General features: G+C 35.2%; 2 protein-coding genes across 2 annotated transcripts in view; both read right to left on the bottom strand.

Moving 5' to 3' along the window:
* Window positions 1-735: 735 nt before the first annotated feature.
* On the bottom strand, window positions 736-8854 carry LOC105362388 (multiple epidermal growth factor-like domains protein 10). The gene is made up of 10 exons (XM_011499828.1): window positions 8710-8854; window positions 8172-8253; window positions 7600-8036; window positions 4287-5738; window positions 2675-2791; window positions 2493-2592; window positions 1762-2409; window positions 1475-1684; window positions 1113-1361; window positions 736-1050 (listed from the first exon to the last, which is right to left on the bottom strand). The coding sequence occupies exons 1-10, from the start codon at window positions 8838-8840 to the stop codon at window positions 736-738; spliced, it is 3741 nt and encodes a 1246-aa protein (XP_011498130.1). The 5' UTR covers window positions 8841-8854.
* A 1780-nt stretch (window positions 8855-10634) lies between these two features.
* LOC105362145 (uncharacterized) overlaps window positions 10635-14619 on the bottom strand; it is a 4342-nt gene continuing 357 nt past the window's right edge. Inside the window, exons 2-4 of the mRNA XM_011499497.1 lie at window positions 11922-12158; window positions 11573-11710; window positions 10635-10822 (exon numbers count right to left, since the gene is read on the bottom strand). Coding sequence (XP_011497799.1) covers window positions 10689-10822; window positions 11573-11710; window positions 11922-12158 — 509 coding nt within the window. The 3' untranslated portion in view covers window positions 10635-10688. The remainder of the gene's footprint in view (window positions 10823-11572; window positions 11711-11921; window positions 12159-14619) is intronic.

The raw sequence follows: 14619 nt of genomic DNA, 5'->3' as shown, positions 1-14619 counted from the left end.
AAATTTATATTGAACAATAATTATTGTCCTGATAATATTGAATAGCGTGAAACAATTCTATATGAAAGTAGCATTATCTTAAAGCTGTAAATCTTAAAGCTTATAAATTAATAATAAAATTTTAATTATTTTATTAAAGAAACGATAATTCTTCATTATTGTCCATGTCTTCTTGAAGGGATTCCTTTATATCTAAAATAAAAAGAAAAAATTCGTTTCAATTTCAACCGAATAATCGCACAGTTTTATTTATTTTACGATTAATCATCATTAATTCAATTATCTTACCAGTGGATAAGCTTTTACTTTTTTTCATAAAAAATACTACTGAAATTGCCATTACCAAAACAAACAATATTATTATACAGGAAATTACAACTAAAGTAACATTCACTTCACTCTTAATGGTTTGAAATTTAAAATGGCTCCGAATTCTGCACTGTTCGTCTAAAATTTTCATGAACGGATTTAGTCAGTTGAAGTTGAATTTATATAGTAACTTACCCATTTCAATTAAGCAAAGAAATTTATCAGAATCGTCGTTTAGCTGATTAGCACACTTTGTTAAATTATCTATTTTATTTAAGCAGACGTTATTACAAATGGGCCATAATGCTTCAGTGATGGTGATATTTGCTTCCTCGATAAATCTAATAATTTTTATATAAAAATATGTTAATTTTCATGACAATACAGATACAATTCTCTTGGAATTTTGACGAATTATGGTTTTGCTCACTCGTTCAGTTGCGCATAAACTGGATCACTTTTTACAATATCAATTAAACATAATAGCGGCTCGTCACAATATACTCCCGACCATCCCTCTAAACAATCGCAAATGCCCTTTTCTCGTAAACAAGCACCGTGTAAACATTCCTTACTACATAGAGGAATGCAAATAGTATTTCCTTGAGTATCGTTACTAAGAATATAAGATTCGTCACAAATACATAATTCCGGCTCGATGCACCGTCCATTAATGCAATCACCCTCGCAATGCGGTCGACACGTTGTTGAATAATTTGTGGAAAATAAGCTGTAACCTTCCTAGAAACAATCGCACATTTAACAACATAGAAACATCATTGAATCACTTAGTTGTCACTTACTAAGCAACTCTGGCAATGAGACTCTACGTCACTACAATGTCCATTATCGCATTCGCAATTAATAACGCACTTTGAATTATTGTCTGTAATATTTTTTTTTGCGTATCCATCATCGCATAAGCATTCATTCGGGGCCACACAATGGCCGTGCGTGCACTCGTCCTTGCAAATTGGCTCGCATTCAAATTTACTGCCTTTCTTTAAGCGATAGTTATCCACACACGTACACGTGTCTGGAGATGTACAATTCTATAATTCAAGTCAGTAATATGTTTAGATTTTATATTAAGTGGCGAGAGAGAGAGAGAGAGAGAGAGAGAGAGAGAGAGAGAGAGAGAGAGAGAGATATCCTGAATACCAACCCCCATTATGCATGCTTCAGTACATGTTGGCTCGCATAAGTTTTTGTCGATTTTGAACTCGTAACCGGGATCGCAAGTACAGTTTTCTGGATCAGAACATCGTCCATGCACGCAGGGGGCACTACAGTAGGGTTCACACGTATTACTATTCTCATCTCCAAGGGTGACATAGCCATCGTTACAGGAACAAATTTCTGGCATAATGCACTCCTATAATATTAAAATTTTCCATACATAAAATAGAAGTGATGGCGTTTATGAGTAGATTATGAGTAGGAATTACTGACTGCATTAATACAGTTCTTAGTGCAAACAGGTTCACAAATATGAGAACTATTGGCTTTTAGTTTATATCCCGAGAGGCAAGTACAGACATTTGGATTGGTACATTCACCATTTACGCAATAATACGTACATGTTGGCTCGCAATTAAAGTCGTCATTATTTAACTTTTCATAACCTTCGTGACATTTACAAATATTTGGCTCTACGCAATCGGCATTAATACACTCGATATCGCAAACAGCTTTGCATTCGGCCCCCTCGTCCAAGTCCGATCGTTCAATGGGAAATCTGGTATAACCGTTATTGCATTGGCAGACATGTGGCTCAGCACAATGCTCAACATTAGAACAATTGTTACAAAATGGCACGCACGTTGTCTCGGAATTCCAATCGTGCGAAAAGCCTTCGTTACATAGGCAGCTATTTGGCGATGCACAATATCCGTTGAGACACTCATATTCGCACACGGGCATGCATTGCTTTAAGACATTATCCATTACATAACCGTATGAGCATTGGCATGTTTCTGGTTTTGAGCAAACTTCGCGCGGACCACAATTTGCACAGATCGGCAAGCACTGATCTTCCATCTCAGCATCTTCCTCGTATCCGCTGCAGCAGACTGCTCTTTCGTGATAATTCGTACGATTCTGAAAAATAATATATAATTTCGTTTCCAAAATTAAAAATGCTACCTCGGTACTTTAAGAACACTAATCGATGATATTTCTACCTCGTATTTATAATTTAAACGAGTCTTCCATTTCTTTGTACCATACCACGTTCTTGTCTCATAGACTTCCGTATAAGGAAGGTATACCTGTGTTACCGTACTAATGGGAACAAATAAGTAGATAAGATAATATACAACTATAGTTGTAAAGGAAGTAAGTGTAAATAGATATTTATGCATACCTATAAGTCTCGGTGCAATTTCGTGAAACTGCATATTCATAATGATCTGATTTGCCTTCTAGTTTAGTCAATAGGATTAAAAATGTTGCAATACTTACGCAAAACTTCATATTTATACTTTAACTGTACAATGGATGAAACTCGAGAGAAAACTAAATGACAAGATCAAGGAAATTCTTTTAACTCCAGTGAATAGCTCTTTATCAACTCAAGCGTTTATCACTTATCAGCAGGATGTCGAATATCATTGGTTCTAAACATCATAGTCAATTATATTTAAAACTATTGTAATTCAATACATCACGTACCTTATTATTAGTTAACAATTTACTTTTCACTATTTCTGATATTATGATAATTGAACTCTAATTATTTAAATTTCTTGTTTAAATTTTAGTCAAATTGTACAATGACAATCGATGATATTTCACGTATATGTGCGCGTGAGTGCGCGCGAGTGCGCGCGCGTGTGTATGTATTTCCAATATCAAGGCATCGAACAATAGTAAGTAATTTAGTTTTTATACAAAATTTATTTATAGAGAAATGAGACAAGTATTATAATATAAAATACATTTCCATATTATATATTCAATTTATAAAATTTTTTGTATTTATAGATTATTTTTATATTCGTTTGTGGCCTGCGATAAAGTTTAGGTCCTTATTTGGTTATTATTATATCTTAATTAATTATTTATATTTCACAAAGTATGACCATATGATATCTAAAAATACATTCGTTATACGGACCTACTTTTTATAACAGTTTGTACGTTTAGATTTGTATATCTTATAATGATAAATTTGTAATGTGTGTGTATATATATATATATATGCATATAATAATAAATATTCTTTGTAATTTAGTAACTTTTCATGGCAGCATTCCTCTAAAATAATAGATTTTTTTATTTCACGACTTTAATTATTTTATGGTTTACCTCAAAATCTATCTTATTTATTAATATTATGAATTTGATTGACTTATTATTGGTCGATAATTATGTACTCTTTTCATTTCTTTTTCTTTTTTCACTTCTTTTTCCCTCCTTTTTAATAAATAGAAATAAGGGCTGAAATTTCTTTATTCGAAGGAATTTAGTCAGGTCACGTGGAGCTTATAACGAAACGTATCAATATCAATTAAGCACATAAAGTTTGTTAGACTCTTGGTTCAGCTGACTTATACGTCATGTTCATTTTGAAGATGAAAAATCTAAAAGTTGTCGAGTAACATAGAATTCAGAAATACACGAATTTTTACGATCGATCGATATAATACTTTTTAAGTATTAAATACTCGATTATATCGTGGAAAATCATTTGCCAATGATTCACGATTTACTAAATATCCATGCATTATTAATTAATAAAAAACTCAGTCGGCATTATTATCTTTATTATCATTATCAAATATGAAAAATTGTAATTCACTTGTTTGATGTTGGAATTGCGATTTAAATACACACTGTCTGTGCTTATTAATTATATTTTATTTACAATATTTTTCATACAAATACCATCAATTTAGCATAATAAATTACATAAAATAACAGAAGATCGATTAAATTCTAATCCCTTGCGGCCCATCTCATTTTTTATAAGACATTAATCAGTCGCAACGCATCTTTGAGATTCTGCTTGACCGTTTTCCTTAACAAAACCTGCATTACAGATGCACAAATTTGGCGCGGTGCAAACACCATTTAAACAACCACCGGTACATACGGGTACGCACACATTACCATTTGGATTTCTGGGGTCCGTTCTGTATCCAAATTTACATCTACATTGGTTTATGCCTACGCAGGCCCCATTTATACACGGAATTTTACAGGCTGGATGATGCTTGATCGAAGCTGATATATCAATTGGATCGACATAGTGTTGCCTGTCTTGGGGAATAATAGTTTTATCATACCATTGCAATTCCGGATTCTCACGATTATTATTACACGGTTGGTATATATTATCACTTATGCTCGGATGTTTGATCGCTGCAGTAGCTTCGGCAATATTTTGTCGGGCCGTTTCAACACTTATGCCCTCTCTCTCCGATGGCTTAGGAAACAGCAAGTAAGTTGGACGACTCGACGGTCGTGCATTATCTCTGGGAACACTATGGGGAGTGATAATGATATGTGCTTCTGGTATCATGCTTACTTCTTCGATAATAACATTCGTTTGTGGTCTGTGCGTTTCACTGCTATCAGAATTCCAGTGGCGATCTCGCTCTGCACTAATATTTCGCTCGCGCGAAGAATGAGAATTCACAGTGAGGATACGCTCGTGCTCTTGTGCATAGCTGTTCTCATAAGATCTATAAGAGCCTCTGGTTTCATGAACATTTGATAATTGATTTGATGCTTGATTACGGTAAGGCGAATAAGTGTATCTAATGGAAGTATCGGGCCTTTGGGCGTTGTGCTCTTGATTAGGTCTCTCTTGCACTTGGTGTGTCGTTTCCGCAGGCACGCGCCTCTGTGAAGTATAAATTCCTTGGGATTCGTGTTCCTGATTGCGCGAATTGTACAATTGGCCCGATCTATCCGAGTCATAAATTGTTCGCACGGGAATATGTTGTTGCGTATTGGTTCTTTGTGACTCGTACGTCCGATCAATACTGGACATCTCATGTCGATCAACAGTTTCGGGTCTTTCCGTCACTCTCGAATCATTCAAACCAATTACTCGATCTGGAACGGTGTATGACTCCGTGGGTCTGTATCCTTCGCGTTGACCATATTGTCCGTGTACGTTTTGTCGATTGTTGCTCTTATTATAGGATGTGAAGTTTTGGTGTAACACTCTGTTCACGTACTCCACGCACTCCTTCGACTGATGATTCATTATGTATCCCGAATTACAACGGCATTGTTCGGGTGCCACACATTCGCCATTGGTGCATCCATTTTCACATTGAGGCACGCACGAATCATTGCTGTCGCGAGTGTAACCTTCGTTGCAAGTGCATACACCTGGAGAATGGCATATTCCGTTTTTGCACGTGTCAGGACAGTAAGCCACACAGTTTTCTCGACTATCCGATGGATGAATGAATCTGAATTTCCAAAAAAAAAAAAAAAAAAAAAAAGAGAAGGAGAAGAATTTTTATAGAAATTATATTGCAATCGACAATTACATGTGTACAAATTTTCGTTGAATTATTGGATAATTTCAAGATAATAATATAATGGTAAATTAAACAAGCATGCAATGTACAATGCATACGTACATTACAGTTATATAGAATTTAACAAAAATATTCTCTCTCATCTTATTAACTTTTAAAATTTACAGTTTTTAAAATGTCTCTTTAATCATATACGTTATTACCATTAACATTATTCATAAAAGACTCTCAATGCTATTCATAGAATAATAATTTGCATAATAAGTTTTTACTTAAAGTTGCAATAAACATTTATGTATTCGTTGAATTTATGATTTTATATTTTATCATTGATCACGTGTCATAACAATATAATACTAAAATATTTTTATAATATAACTGAAAGGTTTCAATTTTTTTTCTTCAAAATAATATACATATATGTCGGTCGATAAGTATTGGTAATTTTATTAAACTAATGTTAATGAAAATGAGAAGAATATTAATAGAAATTATCATTATTTTGTTTATTTTTCATAATTCGAAGAGAATATAAATACTATTGTTGATCGAAAACAGAATTTTTTCTCTCCCGTATAATAATATAAAATCTATCTTTTAAATTTCAAATTATTTTAACAAATTTCAATAATTTTAAGCGGAATTAGTTTATGCTTGTTAAAGGAAAAAAAAAACGATTGCATTTTTCTTGGTAATTTCGCAGATAAAAAATTATGCTTTACACAAAAATATATTTTATCTAGCTTAGATGCAAAAATTGATTTTCACTGTTTATTAAATGCACGAAGTATATTACGATTTAAGCATTGAAAGCATTGAAATTTAAAATAGAAATGAGATCTCGTAATAATTATTGACAAATAAAATTTCTATTTACTTGAAAATCTGAAAATTTTATATAATCTACTTCATATAGTTTTGAGGTTTGTGCTTATATATCTCTTTATGAAGCGCAAACTTGTAATGAATAAAATAAAATGCTATATAAAAGCTGTGAAGCGCGATAGATATATGTGTTTTCTTTTATATGTATTGAAAAAATGTTACAAATTCCTCCGCCGATTACAAAACATTAATAAAGAAATCAGTAATGAAATGCTGTTTTTCATGCGATGATTTAACTCAAATCATGACTAAATACTATTAATACTTATGAAAAAGATGTATGAAAAACAAAAACCAAAAAAAAAAAAAAAAAAAAAAGAAATTAAAATAAAGTTGGTTACGTGTAGGTGAGGAGTACCAAGTCGTTGCGATTAATTTTGTTTTTTTGTTCTGTTTAATAATAACAGTATCTGTCTCTATTATGTGCTAATCTTTAATCGAGTCTTTAATGAAATCTACATTAAGGCTTTGATATCTTGTAATTATGTTAAAGATGTTGTAAAATATTAACGAATATGTATTAGAAAAAAAAAGAAAAAAAAAGAAAAAAAAAGAAAAAAAAGAAGAAAAAAAAGGAAAAAAAAACCACGTAATTCCCACATATGAATATTACATTATTTTTATTTAATTTTTCTCTCCAAGATTAGTTAATCATCGAGCATTGCTGTAATATTCTGAAATAAAGAAAGAAATTTGGCCATGTAGGTCTCCCATCGACCATTAAGTATCCTTCTTCTTCGTTTCCAAAATTCATCGAAATGTAAAAGGCCAAGTGCACGTAGACCGTAACCGTAACCGTAACCGACCAATACCGCAATATTCGCAGGATCATCACATTGACGGCGCGATAAATCGTATCGATTGTCGAACGGGATTGTCGCGCATCTCGAGAAAGGCCACGTACCCGTGGTCGCAGGCGCAGATTCCGGGCCTCTGGCAGTATCCGTGGGGGCAGCCACCCTCGCAGAGAGGCTCGCACATCTTGGTCTCGTTGAGATAGTAGCCCGGGTGGCAGCGACAGAGCCTGGGGGCGAGACAGTCACCGTTGAGGCAGTCGTGGAGGCAGACTGGCCGACAGAGACCGTTCACATCCTGGTAGCCGAATTCGCAACTGCAGACCTCGGGTGCGAAACAGTAGGCGTTCTCCTCGCAGCCGTTCCTGCAGATGGGCTTGCACTCGCCGGCTTCGAGGCGCCAGCCGTCCTCGCAGGTGCAGATGTTGGGGCCGGTGCAGTTGCCGGCGGCGCAACCCCCGTCGCAGTGGACCTCGCACTCGAGGGTCTCGTTGTTCTTCTTGAAGCCGTCGCAGCAGTCGATGATGGTCAGCCAGCCGCTGTTGCTCTGCGACAACAAAGTTCCGTGAGGATGCGTTGTTCGATGTACTTACATTGGGAGTTGGGCTCGGGCCGATGTCCTTGCTTAGCCCAGCGACGGCTTATATTTATGGACTAATGATTGGACAAAGGGGATAAATACCGTTTTTACGCTGGCTATTTCGGAGCCTGGCAATATGTTGACGAGGCCCTTGGCGATCGCCGCTTTTAATGCATCGTCGTACCTGAAAATGTAGATGGCGTTTCAAGTGTCACGAATAATTGGCGATGAGGCATCGATGTTGGGCGCGTTACGGATGATTCAGTCGTAGCGATTTGAGAGCGACGTCGAGGTGCGAAGGTTTTTGTAAAATTTGATGGCCGATTGAAAACGTTGCTGGGGACTAGTCGAAAGATGTTGAAAAAATAAAGTTGAGTGGGTTGAGCGTGGGGTGTGAGCTCGCGATCAATCGGCTGAATAAAACACGGTGTTAAGCGTTACGTCGAAGGGGGTCTTGATTTTCGTCACGCGATCAAAATAACTAGCGTATTTTTTTGGTAAAATAAAGAGGCGAGAACAATTGAAAAATATCGATATAAATATATAGATGAAAATGGTGATATTACTTATTAATGTTGTAAGGTGTCGATTGGCGGCCTACATTGCAGTGCATGAATATATTTCATGTTTCTGTACTTACGGGACCCTCCTGTAACACGTGCCGTTTTCCCGACCAGGGAAACTCGGATAAATCGAATAAGCCGCCGAATTCAGTATAAATCCCGCTAAAATTAGCCAGCGAAATAGCGAAAGTAATTTATTCTCCGTCATCTTGACTCGCCTAATGTTTTCCAAAGACTAGAGATTCTAGTAGGAATTTTGAATCGCGTCGAAAAGGCGATAGCTAGTAGCGAGGTTAAAAAGGTCGATACAATTGCAATTCTATAAATTATACTGAAGCGAGATAGTAAATAAACTTGATTATTAAATATTGTTATTGCTTGCATCTTTAATATATTATGTTGTCTTAGCAATCGATAAGCTGTGATTTGTGATAATTTTAGATATATTGGCACGAATTTATTTACTTATTTAATATCCGTATAAACGTAAATATCTATGAGTAATAATCTCAATAATCACAATCTCAGTTACAACAACGACGACAACAACAATAATAATAAAAACAAAAACAACAACAAAAACAATAGTAATAATAATAATTAGAATAATAATGAAAATACTTGTTTGTCTGGTATAAAATTTTTTATTTATGTACTTATAAATATTAACAAGGATATTTTTACACGATATCATTAAATATCAATAGTGTTGTTATAGTTTCTTATAAATTTAACAATTAAATGCATCATAATCACAATATATGTTTCATAGCGATTAAAGAAATTGGTTTACCTTAGCAAGTGTTATAAATAATTGTTACAAATTAAATGGTAACCACAACTTATTCTACGCTAGTCTGATATATATATATATATATATATATATATATATATGTTAAAAAAAAAAAAGAAAAAAAAAGAAGAATAATACGTATAATAAAAGTAAATCGTTGATTGAGTAAATGGCATCGTTCAAATACGATACACTACTAAGCTTTCGAAATTTTCCTTTTGAAAAAGTCGCTATTACGACCTACATTGTAACGTACCTTCACCTACTTTACTCTTTACAAATGAAAGAAAAAGAAAAAATGGATGTTCATTATATGCATATAAAATGTATAAAGTATTATTGTAAAGTAGATAGTACCGCGTGTTGCATTACATTTCTATCGAATTCTAACTTATGTTTCTAATGGATTCCCAATGGAATCCAAAGTAATTTTTCACTATGCGTGCATGTATATATTTATTTATTTATTTATACAGGCGCGCATGGGCGTGTATGCGCGAGCGTGCTTCTGTGTCTTTACACGCGAGTATGTAATGTAATGCTTTGGCAAGAGGCAATTTTCTCCTCAAAGATCATACCTCGAGCCACTATACCCTACTTTAATAAATAATGGATCTCGAATTCTCCAAGTTAGCTAGGAGGCGCGACAGCTACGAGCCTCCACATAAAGAATAATTCACCGAAAAGTTTCTCACGATCGCGCGTACGTAAACACGCGCGTTCGATCGTCCTCACACATACATAATCGTCACCAATATGTCCACCCACCGAATGGAGACACACGGAGGCGCCCACACAGACGCGCATTAGCCAAGCCAAATGGAAAACACGCGCATGCATGCAGCGCGTGTGCATCGGGGGAGTAGACGATTGACGTATGATGCAATCCTGCAGGCGAGCGGCACGAGTGAGATACGAGATAGATGGAGGCTTTTTCTGGTGCGCCGCCTTAACTTCGCTGCATCAACTCGGCTCTATTTGAGGCTGTTTGGAGTGGCTCGAAAGCGACTCGATAGCGACTCGAAAACGACTCGAAAACGACTCGAAAGCGACTCGAGAGCGGCTCTTTCGCTGACCTGGAACGAGCCGAAAAAAGGAGCCCCCTTCGGCGACTCCCATACCCTCCTTCCACGCCCGAGTCTCCCGAAAACTTCGTTTCCTCGTTTCCTCGTCCGTCACTCACTTGTACAATGATTACGAGTCGCTCGTTATTATCGGAGGAAGAATGCGCGATAAGCGATGGTAGTCTCTTCGCTTCGACCATTACGTATCTTTCTCAAAGTGAAAAGGTGGCGAGAAGGGGATCTCGTCGTAAACGTGCTCCACGTCCATCTCGCCTGCTGCTGCGCTCCTGTGGGAACAGGAGGCCGGTCTGTCATACTGGCTTTCCAATAAATCTGCAGAAATTAAAAAGTCATGGGTTATGTATGGGATGGGATCCGTCCCGTAGTAGCTAGGGAATACAGACGTAAAGCGAGTGCCGCGACTCATTTGCAATAAGCTTAAGGCTGCAATTGATATTTGAATATTTTTTTATTTTTTATTTTTTAGCGTCGCGTTTGAAAATTTTGACTCCTGGCTGGATTATATTACGCGGCGAGCTCGATTAAGGTGAGGAAAAATCGACTTGTTACGCTGATGGCGTTGAGCGATTATCAGCGACGATTGCCGAATCGAGGGACAAAGTTTAATTGTTTAACGAATTTATGGATGACAGTCGTTTAAGGCGAGAACTAGAGAAATGGATGCCGTGAGGAATGGATATTGGAGATAAGGGAGAAACGAAGTAAAGTAATTAATTATATCCCTGGCCCGCATATATATTTTATAACGCCAAGTTTTCATCGGTTAAACAGTGCACGTCGCAGTATGGAGCGCATTGAAGCCAGTCGGCTTAACTTAATAACTATTGCGCAAACAGTTATTGGGTTAAGAGAGTTGAAATTATTTTCACTCGCAGCTGCTTGGCGTTTAAGTATTTTCTCGTTGATCTTTTGCTCATCGGCCGTGCGTAAGGGGCATTTTTCAACGACTTTTCAACTATCGTTCCATACGATCGACACCGGCTTTTTCGGACCTCTATATTTATGATCGAGAGATAGTCATTGGGCATTATTAGAGTAATTCGATATTAAAATGTAACTTACCACGAAGATTGCTGGATAGTCGAACACCGATTGTCACAGTACTGTTAGCATACTCGGCCGGGCTTTCGTTAAACCTCAAAATAGCCGAACTCGCATCCGAGCTCGCATTATACACTGGATTAATTCTGGTTAAAGTGCCTGAAAGTGAAGTAGCGAAGCTGTTTGAATTAATATAATCTCAGCACAATTGCTTGCGCAATCGTTTGCTTTCTACGAGATAATACCGGGAGCTCGATATTGCGGTAATTCACAGTGCTTTCGACTCGGCTTATTTCGTTTCCTATTAGCGGGCTAAAGCGAACGCTCCCAGTAGCCTCAAAGTCAATATCTGCGCTATGAAGTTACTTACGGGGAAAAGTCCCAATTGTCACAGCCAAGTCCTTGCCGCAGGTGTTATCCTTTTCCGTAAGCTGCCTCTCGACATTCTCGTGATTGTAGATCGATAGCGCGGTCTTGAGTAATCGCGAGCGCATGTGAAATATCATGAGAGCGGCAACGGAAGTCAGGCCAATGGAAACTATCGCACCGACGACTATCATTGCCGCAACGTCAATTGGGATCGCAGACATCGATTCGCTCGATCCACCTGAGGAATAGTCGTGTGGAAAAAATTAGCCGCGCTCTTTACTCGCGTATAGGGTAGACGAACCGATGGAATTTTTTTAATCGTTTCATTATTACTTCGAAGAAAATTATTTCCTTGAAAGTTTATAGAATACAGTATAATTACACAGCAAACAAAAAAAAAAAAAAAAAAAAAAAAAAAGAAAAAAACGAATGAATTTAATCCGAGGCTTGCAAAAATACAAGTTCTTTTTCACTCTAACTGTTTATTCATGATTAATCGCAATTGCAGATCTATTTGTCGAAGGTCGACATTGCATATGCACTTTAAATCATATTGACAATCTACGAAGTTATAATTTCAAGTCTTCATAATATTGTATGGAATTTGAATTAATTTAAAATTAAGCTTTCAATGGAATTTGACTTTCGTTTGCATATAAATTCGAGATCATTATGTTGCATAGATATAATTAACGACGAAGAGCATTAAAATAGAGAAAAATCGTTTTAAAAATATTTTAAAATACATCATTTTTGTATTTAATGTAGAACTATTATTCTTTTCTTTTCTTTTTTTTTTCTTTTTTTTCTTTCTTTTTTTTTTTTTTTTTTAATACATATTAGCGAAAAAATATCTGAAGGAGTATCAATTATTCCAATATGTCAGTTTAAATTCATATAAGTTTCCCGTTATAAATATTTATTCAATTTTGTAATTATCGCGGATATTCAATACGTTCTCGTCATTTTAACTGTTAATTAAAAATTATTCGTGCAAATGGCGTTTTAATTGTATAATTTATGCTTAACATTACCGCAAAGACCTATTGCAAAAGACCTGGAGTAAAACTATATTTCCATTACATCTTTTACATTGTGAGATTGTTAGAATGCTTTTGATGAAAGTATGTATGAAATTCATATTTTATGACTATCTGTCGCATAATCGTGGCTGAATAGAAAAAGCCAAGAACAAAGAGTAGTCAGGATAGATAAAAGTTGAATTTTCTAATATAGAAAATTATAACGAGCACTATAAAATGATTTTTTTTTTTTTTTTGCATTAATTGTATTAATGTATTCACGGGACACGTGCTATTATCAGAAAATTCTGAATTAGTAAGCAAAATCCAGCGTCACACTAACTCGTTCAACTTTATCACACGGAAAAATATGTAGAGCGCATATTGCGATGACGTCATTGAAAGATGGACGCGTCTTTTATCTGTCAAGGTTACCTCGTAATAAATAACCACTCACTTTACAAATGCAAAACATCCGCGTTTGTTTCTTGATCGACTCATTATTTTATTAATATGAAAAAATAATCTGATAAATCATTCATAATTGGCGATTAGTTAGCCTGTGTAATTTAAATGAGATATTTAGTGCAAACGTTAATCAATATCACTAAAGTTTAAAGCTAAATTTAGGCATTTTGCATCGAGTATCATGATAATGTTGAAATATGCTTTCACTACATGCTATTTGCTTATTTACTTTAAGCCATTATCATTCAAAATATTATTAAACGTAGATTTTTTTTAATACATACCAGAGGAAGGCAAATAATTAAATTAAATGTAAATAACCAAACGATAATCAAACATTATTTTCAAAAATTATTGCTGCTAAAATTTATAGTGCACTATTTGTGTGCGTTTGTGTGCGTTTGTGTGCGTAATTTGATACATCGACATTCAATATATCGATTTTTAGTAACATTATATATATTCAATTTTAGTACTAAGGTTGTAATCATTTTTTCAATTTGAAAAACTGATGAGAAATTTCTTATTGATTTAAACTTTTAATTTAAAAAAAAAAAAAAAAAAAAAAAAAAAAAAAATAGTAATAACACTTGTTATGAAATAAAAATAAAAATGAATAGTATAGTCTTTATAATTTATATTCTAAGTATAGGAGTGGAATTCTTTTCTCAACAATATTATCGAGTAATTTTTAATCAGAGAGCCAGTTTTAACGCTCGCGTTTCAAAATCCACATTCCATTTGTTGGGCCTATTTTCTTATTGAGTTAAATTGCGATTTTCTATAATCTCAAAGTTTTAATGCTACGATTAGGAAATCATGTAATTATGCATGTTAATGGCAAATAAACATTCTACTCGTCAAAGAAAAAACAGTTTTAAATTTTCATAAATCAGCAGATTACATTAAAATCTACTGTGAAATAGATATTAATGCAAATCTTTACATTGTAAACTAATGATGGAGGGATGAATAGATGTCCGCGCGATAAAAATTACTTCTATTTTCAAATCGTTAACAGGCAACATAATTTTATCTCCTGCATTCGTTTTTCCACGGCCAAACGTCAGCACTGCATTTTAAGTTCACTCAAGCCCGACGTATATTGTATATTCAAGTGTCATCCGCCTCGGTCAGTAAAAACTTGCTCGATCCCATGAGCCAGCGAGACAAATTTTCCAAGCACGCGAGAGGCAAAAAGAAAGAGCG

The sequence above is a fragment of the Ceratosolen solmsi genome, unplaced genomic scaffold (genome assembly GCF_000503995.2).
Source record: "Ceratosolen solmsi marchali unplaced genomic scaffold, CerSol_1.0 scaffold35, whole genome shotgun sequence".
NCBI classification, from domain to species: domain Eukaryota; kingdom Metazoa; phylum Arthropoda; class Insecta; order Hymenoptera; family Agaonidae; genus Ceratosolen; species Ceratosolen solmsi.
Note: the sequence above shows the minus strand (reverse complement) of the source record. Positions and strands in the feature narration are given on the sequence as shown.

Excerpts from the sequence above, each read along its gene's own strand:
- LOC105362388 (XM_011499828.1), bottom strand. The coding sequence starts at position 8,840 with ATGACGGAGAATAAATTACTTTCGCTATTTCGCTGGCTAATTTTAGCG. Across the intron at positions 8,037-8,171 it reads AAATAGCCAGCGTAAAAACG|AGCAACAGCGGCTGGCTGAC; the intron begins GTATTTATCCCC and ends TTGTTGTCGCAG. Across the intron at positions 2,792-4,286 it reads AGATGCGTTGCGACTGATTA|TATAAATATGAAGTTTTGCG; the intron begins ATGTCTTATAAA and ends GTACAGTTAAAG.